The sequence below is a fragment of the Natator depressus genome, chromosome 5 (assembly GCF_965152275.1).
Source record: "Natator depressus isolate rNatDep1 chromosome 5, rNatDep2.hap1, whole genome shotgun sequence".
In the NCBI taxonomy this organism is placed as follows: domain Eukaryota; kingdom Metazoa; phylum Chordata; order Testudines; family Cheloniidae; genus Natator; species Natator depressus.
This window is the reverse complement of record NC_134238.1, coordinates 88,856,704-88,871,110: the sequence shown is the minus strand read 5'-3', so window position 1 is coordinate 88,871,110 and position 14,407 is coordinate 88,856,704. Positions and strand designations below refer to the sequence as shown.

The 14,407-nt window shown below is 38.8% G+C and overlaps 1 protein-coding gene across 1 annotated transcript in view; it reads left to right on the top strand.

The window, feature by feature from the left end:
- The window catches only part of LOC141987641 (terminal uridylyltransferase 7-like), a 45,797-nt gene that overhangs the window by 25,198 nt on the left and 6,192 nt on the right, over positions 1-14,407 (top strand). Inside the window, exons 15-26 of the mRNA XM_074953166.1 lie at positions 482-568; positions 2,926-3,026; positions 3,706-3,763; positions 4,386-4,489; positions 7,362-7,451; positions 7,529-7,642; positions 7,769-7,846; positions 9,405-9,582; positions 10,676-10,723; positions 10,817-10,908; positions 11,885-12,000; positions 13,369-13,664. Coding sequence (XP_074809267.1) covers positions 482-568; positions 2,926-3,026; positions 3,706-3,763; positions 4,386-4,489; positions 7,362-7,451; positions 7,529-7,642; positions 7,769-7,846; positions 9,405-9,582; positions 10,676-10,723; positions 10,817-10,908; positions 11,885-12,000; positions 13,369-13,664 — 1,362 coding nt within the window. The remainder of the gene's footprint in view (positions 1-481; positions 569-2,925; positions 3,027-3,705; positions 3,764-4,385; positions 4,490-7,361; positions 7,452-7,528; positions 7,643-7,768; positions 7,847-9,404; positions 9,583-10,675; positions 10,724-10,816; positions 10,909-11,884; positions 12,001-13,368; positions 13,665-14,407) is intronic.

Below are 14,407 nucleotides of genomic sequence, written 5' to 3'. Positions count from 1 at the left end.
TAAACATGGAGTCAATGAAAGCTGCTGGATATTGGATATTCCTGAAATTTAGGCATCTATACGTAGACTTCAGAGCCTATCTGAGGCATCCTTTTTCCAGAAATGTTGTCCGACCCTCTTCAGTGCGGTTCTTTGTGTGATATTTTGTATCTCATTACCAGAAATTGCTGTTTGAAAGAACAAAGGCAGGACCATTACTAGAAAGAACGATATGCTGACTTCAGATTTTTTGAACCATTTCCGCGCCGCGCCCCCCCCGCCCCCCGCCCCCCATTCGTTTGGTCTTTCAGTATGGCACCCTTCACTTCTGACCAGACAAAACGACTGTTTTCCTAATGTATTTTTTTGTTTGACTTAGTATTTGTCTGCTTCTGCCTTCCCCTCCCACATCAATTTCCTTTTTTCCCCCTTCCTGTCACTTAACTGTGGCAATGTTTTTACATATTTTGCCTGAATGGGTGTGTTTCTGGCTTTTTTAAAGAGGATTTTGCTCCAAATATTATAGAGGATCAGGCTCGTGAACATATACGGCAAAATCTGGAAAGCTTCATCAGACAGGAGTTTCCAGGTAATTGTGTAGCTTCTTTTCATACTCATATTTAGTTTTTTTTTAAAGTTTCACTTTTTTAGTATTTTCAACAATTTCATTGTACCAGTATAAAGAACAAAGTGAGCTAATTTAAACTTCTTCTTAAAATATTCTGTTCAGCTGTTTAAGACTCTGCTATAGGCCTTCAGATTAATTGGGAATATTTTCTGTTGCAATAATCTCAGCTCACTGTTAAAGCTTGATGTTTCCACCTCATACATTATAAAAAAAATATAAATGGACATGTTTTTGGAGCTTTTTGTTTGTTTGTTTTAAGAAAGAGCACAATCTCAAGGAGGCAGGGCATAATCATAGAATCATAGAATATCAGGGTTGGAAGGGACCTCAGGAGGTCATCTAGTCCAACCCCCTGCTCAAAGCAGGACCAATCCCCACCTAAATCCTCCCAGCCAGGGCTTTGTCAAGCCTGACCTTAAAAACTTCAAAGGAAGGAGATTCTACCACCTCCCCTAGGTAACGGAATCTCCTTCCTTTGAAGTTTTTAAGGTCAGGCTTGACAAAGCCCTGGCTGGGAGGATTTAGGTGGGGATTGGTCCTGCTTTGAGCAGGGGGTTGGACTAGATGACCTCCTGAGGTCCCTTCCAACCCTGATATTCTATGATTCTATGATTATGCCCTGCCTCCTTGAGATTGTGCTCTTTCTTAAAACAAACAAACAAAAAGCTCCAAAAACATGTCCATTTATATTTTTTTTACATCCTGTTGGTGAGAAAAGATCATGACATCAGCAGGCATGAACAATAGCTGTTTAAGAAACCAGTGATCACAATTTTATAATAAAACTTTCATAACTAGCATTTTCATCTCAAATTCATGCGTCAAAGTTCGCTGTTCCAGTCGTATTCTTGTAAGACCGCTACAGACTTTCTGAAACCCCTGGCACCCCGCCTTGGAATCTTGATCAGGCCAAAAGTATCCCCTTCCTTTTCAGTTCATCTAAGAAATAGCTTTATTTTTCTGCCCTTATTCTCAGTGTAGAAAGAAAAATGTACTGCCTGTATATCACTCTGGGAGTATTCTAAAGCAGAGGCATAACTCTTGGCTATCAGCAAAGCTCCGTAGACTGGAGCTGTGCTTTCTATTTCTGGAAATATATACGGTAACCACCTGGGCTTCAGTTCATAGTCTTGCCAAATTTGTATGCAGGCTGCATGTGGAATTTTTGGCCAAAGATTGTTGCATCTGTAAAGACTTGTCGTAACCCAAAGAGAGTTCTTGTATCGCTTATCCAGATCCTCGAGGATTTTGTCAAATCCTCGTGCTGCTAATCTAGTTAGTTTGCCACTTAATTTGTTCCTGGGTGTGTCAGACTCCTATTTGATCCTGGGTAAATTTCTTAATCTCTGTGTCTTCATTCCAATTTGTAAAATGGGGGTTCTTCCCTGCCTCAAAGGGGTGACGTGAAGTTAAATTCATTATTTCTGAAGGACTCCAACACTGTGAGTATCATAGTTACACAGGAAGTCACATTCCGTTATCGCAGTGTTTTCTTCTGGCCTTGAAATCTCTGAAAAGTCAGTAAATATATTAACTTTGATACCTATCCTAAATTTTATATTATACCTAAGACTGGTGGCTTGTCACCAGAGGAGGGTAGAGGTGGAGGGCTGTGTTAATCACTGATTTAGTTACTTCCAGGCTCTCTCTTCCAGTCCAAATCCCCATTACTATTCAGACTGCCATAGGGGCCTGAAAATCATCTATGACTACTGCACCTGCTCCGTAAGCCCCTGCAGGTTACTAAAGTTGTTCAAAAAATTAACAAAAGCCAGAAAAGAGACATTGCAGGGATAGGTTTCAGAGTAGCAGCCGTGTTAGTCTGTATCCGCAAAAAGTACAGGAGTACTTGTGGCACCTTAGAGACTAACAGATTTCTTCTTACTATTCGTTCCATTCTATGCATCCGATGAAGTGGGCTGTAGCCCACGAAAGCTTATTGCAGGGATACTGTCATCTTGTAGATCAAATGGAAATATGAAAATTGTGTGCATACTCTGGCTATAAAGAACAGCTGTTTGCGAATCCTTTTTTTCTTAATGCCAAAAATGATGAAAATTTTGCTGTACGGTTTAGTCATTGCTTTGACACACATGCCTTTTAATTTATTACTCTTAAAAGGTAGTGAATTAGACCAGTAAGTGTACAGCGTTATCGTCCATAGACAATGAAGAAATATGCCCTATATTTAATAAATATTCCTTGTAAAGTCCATTATTACAGAAAAATGGTGTTCAACATTGGCCAAATCAGACCCTAGCTATTAAAACTGAACTGATGGTGTATCAGAGGTGGTTATAGTGTCGTGTCCTTTACAGGAACCAGGTTGAACTTGTTTGGCTCATCAAAAAATGGCTTTGGCTTCAAACAAAGTGACCTTGATATCTGTATGACAATTGATGGACTGGAAACTTCTGAGGTAGACTTAGAGCTCTTTTGTATAACTTGTACTGGTATTTTATAGATAGAGCTATTGTTGCTGTGACCACTGTCTCGTGACATCCTTTTGCAAAAAGGACTTGCGCAGTCGCTGAAAAAGGAAATAGAACTTCTACCAAAAAACGTAAATTGGCTAGCGTCTTGCTGCTGTGTCAGCTAACCCGGTTTAAGCTTTTCTTCCTTTACCATTGAGCTTATTCGTACATTCTTCAGCAAAATGTTAATATTGGTTGACAGGGAAATGTATGAGGCACATTGATTCAGCATCACAGTGTTGATGCATGGTAAGGTAGAAAACGAAGATGGGGTGAGAAAGAAGCAAGTCTTTCTTTTTGGTTATATAAATTAGGAAATGCTTTAAATGCATGTTTATGCATGCATAAACTCTTTTAAGAACATTAGGGTATCCTTTAGTGTTGACTTGAAAATACTCTACATTTTGAAACTGTCTGGTATGAATGCCGCTGCGTGTACAATTTAGGTGTCTTTTTAATGATATGGCTTTAAGCCTAATGACGGGCAATGAATGGCACATGAACTGAAATGGCTTGGCTAGGACATGGTCTGATAGTAATGATTACATAGAGCTTTTCTAGAATTTTGCGATGGGCACAAAACATTATCAGTGCACTGAAATCTTTTTTTCTCTCCTTTTTCAGGGACTTGATTGCATAAGAATCATTGAAGAATTAGCAAGAGTGCTTAAGAAACATTCAGGTACCTTCCTAGAGAATAAGAGTGGACAGTTCTGTGTACATGAATTTGTATACTATTTATGGAGTCAGAAGGTTCAGGGGTATAAGTACACAGATATCATTAAGATAACTAATGCACTGAAGAGTTCAGTGTTAGCAGGATTGGGGACTTAGATTGTGAACATTTGTAGACCTTCATTGCATGACCGGGCCCATTGAAGGGTTCTAAGGTTTATAGAACCAGGCCTAAATTAGACTCTGATACTGTGTTAATAACATACGTGAAAACAAGCCCTAAGTTACAAGTTTGACCCTTCGGACAGTGGTTATAGGTTTGTATTTACATATCCATTTTTTTATTTGTTCACACATAACATTAATAATAATATTAATAATGCTGAAGATGGCACACACTAGACATTACAGTTTAGTGTAACAGTATATTCCTGTAAAAATCACATGTAAATGCCTTTTTGTGAGCATTTCATTCACTCTGCACCAGATATAAGTATTTATGCTATTTTGCTATTTAAACAACAGTTTAGTTTTCAGCTAATGTTAAATGAAAACTAATGCCAGAAATGCTATGAATAATGAATAATCATTGTATTAAAGTGAAAGCCAAACTTAATATTCCTTCCTAGGTCTAAGAAATGTCTTGCCAATAACAACTGCTAAAGTGCCAATTGTCAAGTTCTTCCATGTGAGAAGCAGTCTTGAAGTAGACATCAGTTTATATAATACACTGGTAAGATCACGATTATAAATCACCTATTCCAGTTAGATTTTTAGGTTCTAATCCTAAAAATTCGACTCTTTCTGGGTGAAGTGAAAGGAGGCAGAGCAGCTGTTTTCTGCTAAAATTGTACGCTAGTAGTAAATTTAGTTAGCTTAATAATAGCAAACACCAGTGTTTTGGGGTGCATTGATCCTTTTGTAGGACTTGGAGGGAAAGGAGTAACATCCTGGGCAGCGAGAAGACCATCGCTGCATGTGTTAAGTGTGGGGACTGTCAAGGTATCAGGGCTGTCTCATCTCTAACAAAATAAGTCGCTTTCCATTGCACGCTATGCTCTGGAGAATTAGGCTGGAGAAAGGTGGAAAACATTGTTTCCAGCTAATCTTCCTTTTACCAGATTCAAATCTGGCCACACAAGCCTTTTTAACTTGGAGGGTTTTAACCGTAGATTATCTGGATTATGAAAAGCCCCGGGTGCTACAGTTAGCAGGACTTTGAGAATGGTCCCAAACCCAGCTCGCCTTCTCCATGGAAGCAAAATTTATGTCCCAAGTACTTGGCCAAATGTTTTAAAGAACCTATTTAATCAGTGACTCTAGACTTCAAAAGCAAATTCATTGAGACAGTAAGTCTCTGTATCAGCCGAGGGAGATTATTTTAAATGCTAGGTGTGGTGAAAGCCTGTTCGTCAGGTTACGCGTCTGTATGTGTCAGTTGGTAGTGCCTGCATTTCTGGGATGAAAGGTTTGTGGGTTTAGGAACTGCCCCAGAATTTATGCTCTACCACATGCCTTAGAAATACAGTAGTAGCTTGATGCTTCACTCTTCTGAGATATTACCTTTTGGATGCTTCTGCATATTGTTTGTGAGCAGACGAAAGTTAAGAATCTTGATAAGCTCCTCCCACCAGAGCAGGTGGTAACCCCACTCTCCTGATGAACGCTTCCTGCCTGAATAAAACAGGGTTTAATGTGCAGAACTAGGTAAGTGGTTTTGCTGAGCTCCAAACAGCTGCAGCGTTTGCCTTTTAATTCAGTGCACTTAACAGTTTAAGTTGTAAATAGATGAAAGTGTATGTGCTCACACATTTGTACACACACAGACACATGTATATTCATACATATTAGGGCTGTCAAGTGATTAAAACAATTAATTGTGCTGTTAAACAATAATAGAATACCATTTATGTAAATATTTTTTTGGATGTTTTCTACGTTTTCAAATATATTTCAGTTACAACACAGAATACAAAGTGTACACTGCTCACTTTATTTCTTTTTGATTACAAATATTTGCACTGTAAAAAACCAAAGAAATAGTATTTTTCAATTCACCTAACACAAGTACTGTAGTTCAATCTCTTTATCATGAAAGTTGAACTTACAAATGTAGAATTATATCCAAGAAAATAACTGCATTCAAAAATAAAACAATGTAAAACTTTAGAGCCTACAAGTCCACTCAGTCCTACTTCAGCCAATCGCTCAGACAAATAAGTTTGGTTACAATTTGCAGGAGATAATGGTGCCCGCTTCTTGTTTACAACGTCACCTGAAAGTGAGAACAGATGTTGGCATGGCACGGTTGTAGCCGGCGTGTCAAGATATTTACGTGCCAGATGCGCTAAAGATTCATGCTCGTGCTTCAACCACCATTTCTGAGGACATGCGTCCATGCTGATGATGGGTTCTGCTCGATAACAATCCAAGGCAGAGCGGATAGACGCATGTTCATTTTCATCATCCGAGTCAGATGCCACCAGCAGAAGGTTGATTTTCTTTTTTGGTGGTTCAGGTTCTGTAGTTTCTGCATCTGAGGGTTGCTCTCTTAAGACTTCTGAAAGCATACTCCATGCATCGTCCCTCTCAGATTTTGGACAGCATTTCAGATTCTTAAACCCGGGGTCAAGTGCTGTCGCTGTTTTTAGAAATCCCGCATTGGTACCTTCTTTGCCTTTTGGCAAATCTGCTGTGAAAGTGTTCTTAAAACGAACATGTCCTGGGTCATCATCCAAGACTGCTCTAACATGAAATGTATGTCAGAATGCGGGTAAAACAGTACAGGAGACATACAATTCTCCCGCCAAGGAGTTCACTTACAAATTTAATTACTGTATTATTTTTTTAACGAGCGTCATCAGCATAGAAACAGGTCCTCTGAAATGGTGGCCAAAGCATGAAGGGGCATAAGAATGTTTAGCGTATCTGACACATAAATACCTTGCAACACCAGCTATAAAAGTGCCATGTGAATGCCTGTTCTCACTTCCAAGTGACATTGCAAATAAGAAGCAGGCAGAGTATATCTTGTAAGTGTAAACAAACTTGTTTGTCTTAGCGATTGACTGCACAAGAAGTAGGACCGAGTGGACTTGTAGGCTCTAAAGAGTTACCTTGTTTTGTTGTTGAGTGCAGTTATGTAACACAAAAATGTACATTTTGTATTTTTTTCATGATAAGGAGATTGCACGAGGGTATTTGTATGAGGTGAATTGAAAAATACTGGTTCTTTTGTTTCTCATATTTACAATGCAAATTCAATCAAAACTAATGATCTAAAGTGAGCGCTGTACATTTTGTATTCTGTGTTGGAATAGAAATCAATATATCTGAAAATATTTAATACACTTCAATTGGTATTCTATTGTTTAACAGTGCGATTAATCGCGATTCATTTTTTTTAGTTAATCGTGTGAGTTAACTGCGATTAATCGACAGCCCTCATACATATGCAAGCTTTTCAAGTGCAAGTGGTTGTGAATCATTGTAGCTCTCAAGGAAATAGGTCATTTTCAAAGCCTCCCTGGTCAGAGGCGTTAGCTAACTACCACTTTTTCCACCTCACGCCGTTTCCCATACTTGACTTCCTTATTTATTTACAGGCCCTGCATAACACAAGACTCTTGTCCTCTTATGCAGCCATTGATTCCAGAGTAAAATATCTGTGTTACACAATGAAAGTCTTTACAAAGGTGAGTAACGCTTCAGGCACTCTGAAAGTGATAACAGCCCCAGTAAAGAGTTTTATAATTTGCTTTTCTCTTTCCAGATGTGTGACATTGGAGATGCATCTAGAGGTAGCCTGTCCTCCTATGCATATACTCTTATGGTGCTTTATTTTCTTCAGCAGCGAAATCCACCCGTCATTCCTGTTCTCCAAGAGGTACCGTATGTCAAGAAATAAATTGGTCCCAGTTAGATATTTTTTGGTGCACTCTTGACCAAAATAGGGATCAAAATCATCAAGTCTGAACAGCCATGCTCTAACTAGTTAACTTTCTGTTCTTAGATCTACAAGGAGCCAAAGAAGCCTGAAATTGTAGTTGATGGTTGGAATGTTTATTTCTTTGACAAAATAGATGAGTTGGTGAGTCTTCTATTCACTTTTGTGATACAGCATTATCATGCAATAACTCTGTAAAGTGAAACTAACCTCTGGTAAGGCATGCATTTGAAAAATGCAGGAGATGACTGTAAAAGGTAGTTACTAACAATGACTTTTGCTAATCCGTTTTACATACGGGCTGAAAATGAGAGCTTCTCATTTAGTTATATAAAATGTCAGCTATTATTGGACCTAGCTGTGTCAGCCTTTACAATTGGAAGTGTGAAGCGATACTTCAGCACCTTGCTTTAGTAATCTAAACATGTTCAGAACTATGCTGAAAATGTTCTTAAAAGAATCTGCTAAATATTTTTCCGCTGTTAAATGGAGCCAGGTACTGTTATAACAGCACATGCCTTAGGACATGATACTTTGTTCGGAGGAGAAAAGAGTAATGTTACTCAAGACAGAGAGCCAAGCATGAAACTTGAAAGCAGAGTACCTTCTTTGTAAAAGGGCATGCCAGGAAACTTTTGTATAGAATTCAAGAGTAGCAGCCGTGTTAGTCTGTATTCGCAAAAAGAAAAGGAGTACTTGTGGCACCGTAGAGACCGACAAATTTATTTGAGCATAAGCTTTCGTGAGCTACAGCTCACTTCATCATCTGCGTTCAGTGGAAAATACAGTGGGGAGATTTATATGCACACTGTAACGAGAGTGATGGTAACACCCATTGTTTCATGTTCTCTAGGTATATAAATCTCCCCACTGTATTTTCCACTGAATGCATCCGATGAAGTGAGCTGTAGCTCACGAAAGCTTATGCTCAAATAAATTTGTTAGTCTCTACGGTGCCACAGGTACTCCTTTTCTTTTTGTATAGAACTGTACATATGCATATTTATTGGCTTAGCCTAATAAAATACAATCGACCTTCCAAAATATAAATCTCTGAGTTTATTAAAACACTCAAAGCTGAGATTTCCAAGGCGGTATAGGGGATAAAGCCATTCACTCAAAACTATTTGACATATAATGGAAATGTGTGAAAATCCCAATTTTGTGCTGTCAAGCTACCATAACATAGTTGGTTGTCTACAGTACAAGAGACCAGTGCACCTGTGAATAAATATTTTTGCAAAACCTGAATGCTTTGCATTCAACAGTAATCCTATCAGGTTTGTTAAAGGATAACCACCGATGTGCCATACTGCTGCTTTCTTCCCACCTGATGATAGGTGACATAACCCTTCAATGAAATAACTTTGTGTTGAAGGGGCACCCAGCCTAACCGTAAACTAACAATATGCATATCAATTTTGCATGCTATCAAAAATAAACAGCAAGTTGTTTAAAAAGAAACAACACATTGCTACTCTTCACGCTAAAAATACCCACCGACTATTTAAATGGCAAAATTTGAGTATTAACCTTCAAATTATATAAAAGGATGGAAAGTGATTTAGAGTAACTCTAAACCACACTTGTGTATAACCACAATTATGTGTAATCTAACACTCTGAAATGATGAATGTGCATTTGCTTAATCTGTCTGAATCGCTGAACCTGAGAAGAAGAAATCTTTCTCTCTAACTTCCAGCCAGCCTGTTGGCCAGACTATGGTTCAAACACTGAATCTGTTGGGGAGCTATGGCTGGGACTTCTCCGCTTCTACACGGAAGAATTTGATTTCAAAGAACATGTTATCTGCATCAGAAGAAAAAATCTGCTTACAACTTTCAAGAAGCAGTGGACCTCCAAATATATTGTTGTTGAAGGTATTGTAAGAATTAATACAGAGCTCATTGAGGGATGGAATTGCTTTAAAACCCATTTGAATAAATCTGCTCTTCTCACATGTTGTTTTTCACTTTTTCATCCTGCTGGATTAGGATATTTCCTCCGGCTAAGTACATTGAGTGAAATCCTGGCTCTCAGAAGTTAGGGACAAAACCCCCCATTGACTTCAGTAGGGTTGGAATTTAGCCCTTATTTTTCAACTGAAATAAAGTTGAAAAGCGAATTTTACATTTTATTTTGTTTGTTTGAGGGCTGACTGTCAGAATGGTTAAGGAAACTGGAATTCAGTCCATAGTCTGTCTGTCTCACTGTATAATCTTTTCCCTGATTCTTCAGATTCAGAGATTCTTCAGACTCAGAGATGAATGTAAAAGCTAGTTACTAACAATGACATTGGCTAGTATGTTTTACAGATGAGCTGAAAATGATTTTTAGCTTGCTTCTACTCCAGCTCCACTTAGTTCTTATCCTATCCCTTATTTGGAAAAGATTAAGTGTCTAGTTTCAAATCAGTTTGACTGGCTTAAACATTTTTTCAGTTAGCTTTCTTATAGCATTATGCAGAATGTTGAAATGATGCAATGCATTATGTTTTAAATCAGTTCCTTTTTGTTAGAAGACCGAAACCCTAATCCAGCAAAGTACGTAAAAAATCCATGCTTCGCTTTTATGCATACGAATAATCCCTCAGAGATAAAATTTAGTTGAAGTTCACCAAATATTTCAGTGCTGTGTTGCATCAGGGTCCATGTGCGGGAAATCTTGTCAATGCAGACATTGTTTTTCTAGCTCATCTAACTTTGATAGAAAGGTTGCAGGGGTGGGAGGGGTTTCCTCTCACCTTCAAAAATTGCTCTTTTTCAACATTTCGGTCAATTTGGTTCATAGCTGGACTGCTGAGATTCTGTCTTCTGAATATATCCTCTTTCAGGATATGGAGAAATCAATTTCAGTGTATTGATTCTGCATCAGTAATAGCAACATTAGCTTGTTTGTGTTCATATTAATCAGTTTGGTTCATAGTTCGCTTTCGTATGGACTTTAGTAATACCTACAGATTTCTTCACACAGATCCCTTTGATTTGAACCACAATCTTGGAGCTGGCTTATCAAGAAAAAGTAAGTTACCCGGTCCACAAGCATTCCACAAATCCGCTGAGGGTCTTGATTTATTTAGACAATTGATTTTTTTTTTTTTCTTTTATTTCCTAGTGACAAATTTTATAATGAAGGCTTTTATCAATGGCAGAAGGGTATTTGGTACCCCAATAAAAGGATTTCCTAAAGAATATCCCTCAAAAATGGTAAGTGTCTTTAGAATGTAGCGATACACACCCACTCACCCTCTACATTGGTATCTAAATCCCTTACCTACTGTGAAGCTTCACACATGACTCAGATGAAAAGAGAAGCTTCACACATGACTCCGATGAAAACAATTGCACACTGTTAAGAACTTATTGGTAATTTATGCATGGGAAATGAAGAGTTTCCTTTCAAATTTCAGCGGTAACTTCCATCGTGGTGGTTCTTTTGGCTTCTGCCTATAAGTTGTTGATGGGTTGTTTTGGTTTTTTTAACACTTATATTGTGGCAACACCTGTTAACATTAACCAGGTCGGGGCTCCATTGTACAAGCGTAGAGTAAATCGTCGTCTACCCCAAACAGCTTAGTCTAAAATGTGTTGTGTTGTGTTGTGTTAAACAGGCTGTCCTAGAGCAAAGCAGCAGTGTGTCAGAGAGCGAGTTAGGACAAGCCCTCACCTGTCACCGTGTTATACAGCTCTGAATTGCAGTCCCATTACAGAGAGTGGAACATGGCTGTAACTTTGTTCTCCTTCAGACTATAATGTTCATAGCCACGAAGGAGTTCAAGAAGGCTAAACTGAGTTCTTTGTAGAGCTGTGGTCAGTTGATGGCCTTCCTGATTCTACAGTAGGCACCACAATGGAGTGATACAAAGCACACCTACCTTCACTCTTTTGGGGAGCTGCTTGCGCTAATACGGCCTCACGCTTAGGCTGTGTTTACACTAGTACCGCTACAGCTGCGCCACTGAAAGGTCTCCCGTGTAGCTGCTCTTTGCCGGCAGGAGACAGCTCTTCTGCCAGCAAAATAAATCCACCCCCAATGAGCAGCGGTAGCTTTGTCAGTGGTTTTTTTCACTCCCTTGACCAACAAAAAAGGCCATGTCTACACTAGCACTAGTCATAGCTGGCTTAGGTTTCCAAATCTTGGGGAAAAAAAATAGGTGCACAACACTACATTCTTTCCTTTTAGGAATACTTCTTTGACCCAGAAGTCCTGACAGAAGGAGAACTGGCCCCAAATGACAGATGCTGCAGAATTTGTGGTAAAATTGGACACTTCATGAAAGACTGTCCCATGAGGAGAAAGTACGTATATTTTTAAGGGTTGTGTGGTTTTGGTAGTACAAGGGGTTTGTATAAATTTCTGAAATGTTGGATTCAAGAGATACTGAAAATTGACCAAGTGGAGGGTCCAGTGTTTAAGGGGCTCGGATTACTGATAGAAATGTAAAAGTAACAGAAATCAGAGTTCATCCTTGTAGTTAGAAAATTTGAGCAGAACCGTTTAAATGTCTGAGGAGAAAGTAGTCCAGTGTTGATCAGATAATGTTCTTCACCAACTGACTCCAAGAACATGGGCTTTTGCAGTAAGGGATTGCCTCCTTAAGAGCGCTTTCCTTGAAGGGAAAATGTGACTCAATCGTATTCCTAGCCATGCTACAGACATGAAACAAACCTATTTTGGGGGGAACCAGTTGGCCTGAAGACCTTCAACAAACTTTAAAAAAGCAGCAACAAAACACTTTCTTGGCAGCGAGCAAATCAGGAACGCAAGCAGAAACTGTCTGAAGTATCCTTTTCTGTATGATGTTGTTGTTTTATATTTGATTAGTGAATTGTGAAATGGATATTGCTTAGACATCTAGGTTAAGAACCCATGCACCCTGGCTTAAGCAAATGTAGCATAGCAGAAGTCCCAAATAAAGAATATCGGGTATATTTTCAAAAGCCTCTAAGTGGCTCTGAAACACAAGCATTTTTTTTGAAACTACCACCATTGGTTCCAGTTTTAATTATATTAAATTTCTTTTTAGCATTTTGCTTAGAGCCTTTCTCTTAAGTGGATGGACTGCAGCAGCCATGGTTGACTGTATGGTGGAGGGGGTTTTTGAGCTTTACGTCATAAATTTTTTCCCTTAGATGCGTCTCTGTGTATATACAGTATGTAATATGAAACCACCATGTTTAAAAGTCAACATTTCTTATTTGTATAACAGTGCTGTCGGTCCAGATTGGTTTAAGTTTTTTCAAATCTAATGTGGACTGAGTACTTTATATTCAGGGTTTTGTAACCGGGTAGAAGTTTGTACAGCTAGATGAGAAATCCATGAAAATTACTCCTAGAGTTAGACACTTTGGTTGTAAAGATGTCTCTTGCTTTTTCGCCATAGTTGATTGTATGGTGCTTCTTTACTACATATTGCTCATATTTTCCATTAGAGTTCAGCAGACAGTTTTTTTTCCTCAACTACATAAATGAATATTACTAAATTTATTTAATATTTTATGTTGGTTCTCCCACCACGTAGACTTTTAGGAAAAAGAGAGATACGTTTATTCATTTTTGTTGCGTGTCACATAAATCCTCTTTAAGAATATACTATTTAACACAAAGTTTCTTTTCTCCATCTGACAAAGCCTATTTGTTGTTATGTCACTGTTTTGCTTCTGCAGGTTGAGACGACGACATGATCAGGAAGATATTAAAAACCAAAGGTACATCGAGAACAACGAGAAAAGAAGCAAAGAGGAAAAAGATACCTCAGTGAAGGAAGGAACGATATTATGTACACCTCAGAAAAACAAACTAGGGAGAGCAACACTGGACACAGGAAGAGAGAAGGCTTCCAGGCAGTCAGCAGAGAAGTGGAAGCGGCAGGAGGACAGGGACTTAAGAGAAAAACGTTGTTTTAACTGTGGGAGAGAAGGCCACATTAAAAAAGAGTGCCCACAGTATAAAGGAGCTGCAGGTATGAAACCCAGATACATTCTAAGACATCTTAAACAGACCCTATCATTTTGGAGTATTTAATGAGATTGGCTAAATGGGTCTGGAGTAATATCTCATCAAATATACTGACATAGTACTGAACCTTCCTTTTTCAAGGGGACAAGATGCAATTGTCTAATTTCCCTTCTTAGTCCTCCTCCTGCCTTAAGGGCACCCCCGTCACCTGGAAAGACGAGACATGATTTCCATTAGAGCTGCATGGCCCAGATCCTCAAAGTTATTTAGGCTCCTAAATTAGATTGAAATCAATGGAAGGTAGGTGCCTAACTACCTTTTTGAAGCTCAGTGGAGGTTAGGTGCTTAAATACGTTTTGAGGATCTGGGCCTGCGTGTGGGGAAGAGTTAGTTTTCCTGTTTCCAGAGGCTGTTTCCGCTTTTCTCAGAATCCCTGTTAGCTCCATTTTCAAACTTTAGATTCCATTTCATTGCATTGTACATCCACAAAGGCTGGCACCAGAGCTATTCTTGTCATCTTAAACTACTGCATTCTGAATAAGTTTAAGCATTTGACCCCTTCCCCCATAAATGGTTTTAAACCATTCCTAATAAGCACAAAGTGGTTACTATTCAAACAGGATAAGGAAATGAACCTTCTCAAATCAGCAGCCAGGCAGAGGGGATCCATTTCCTGCAGCAGCCTTTGTCATTATCTTGTGCGGGGAATGCTACTTTTCTCAAAGACCACTGATTCGGGAAGGACTT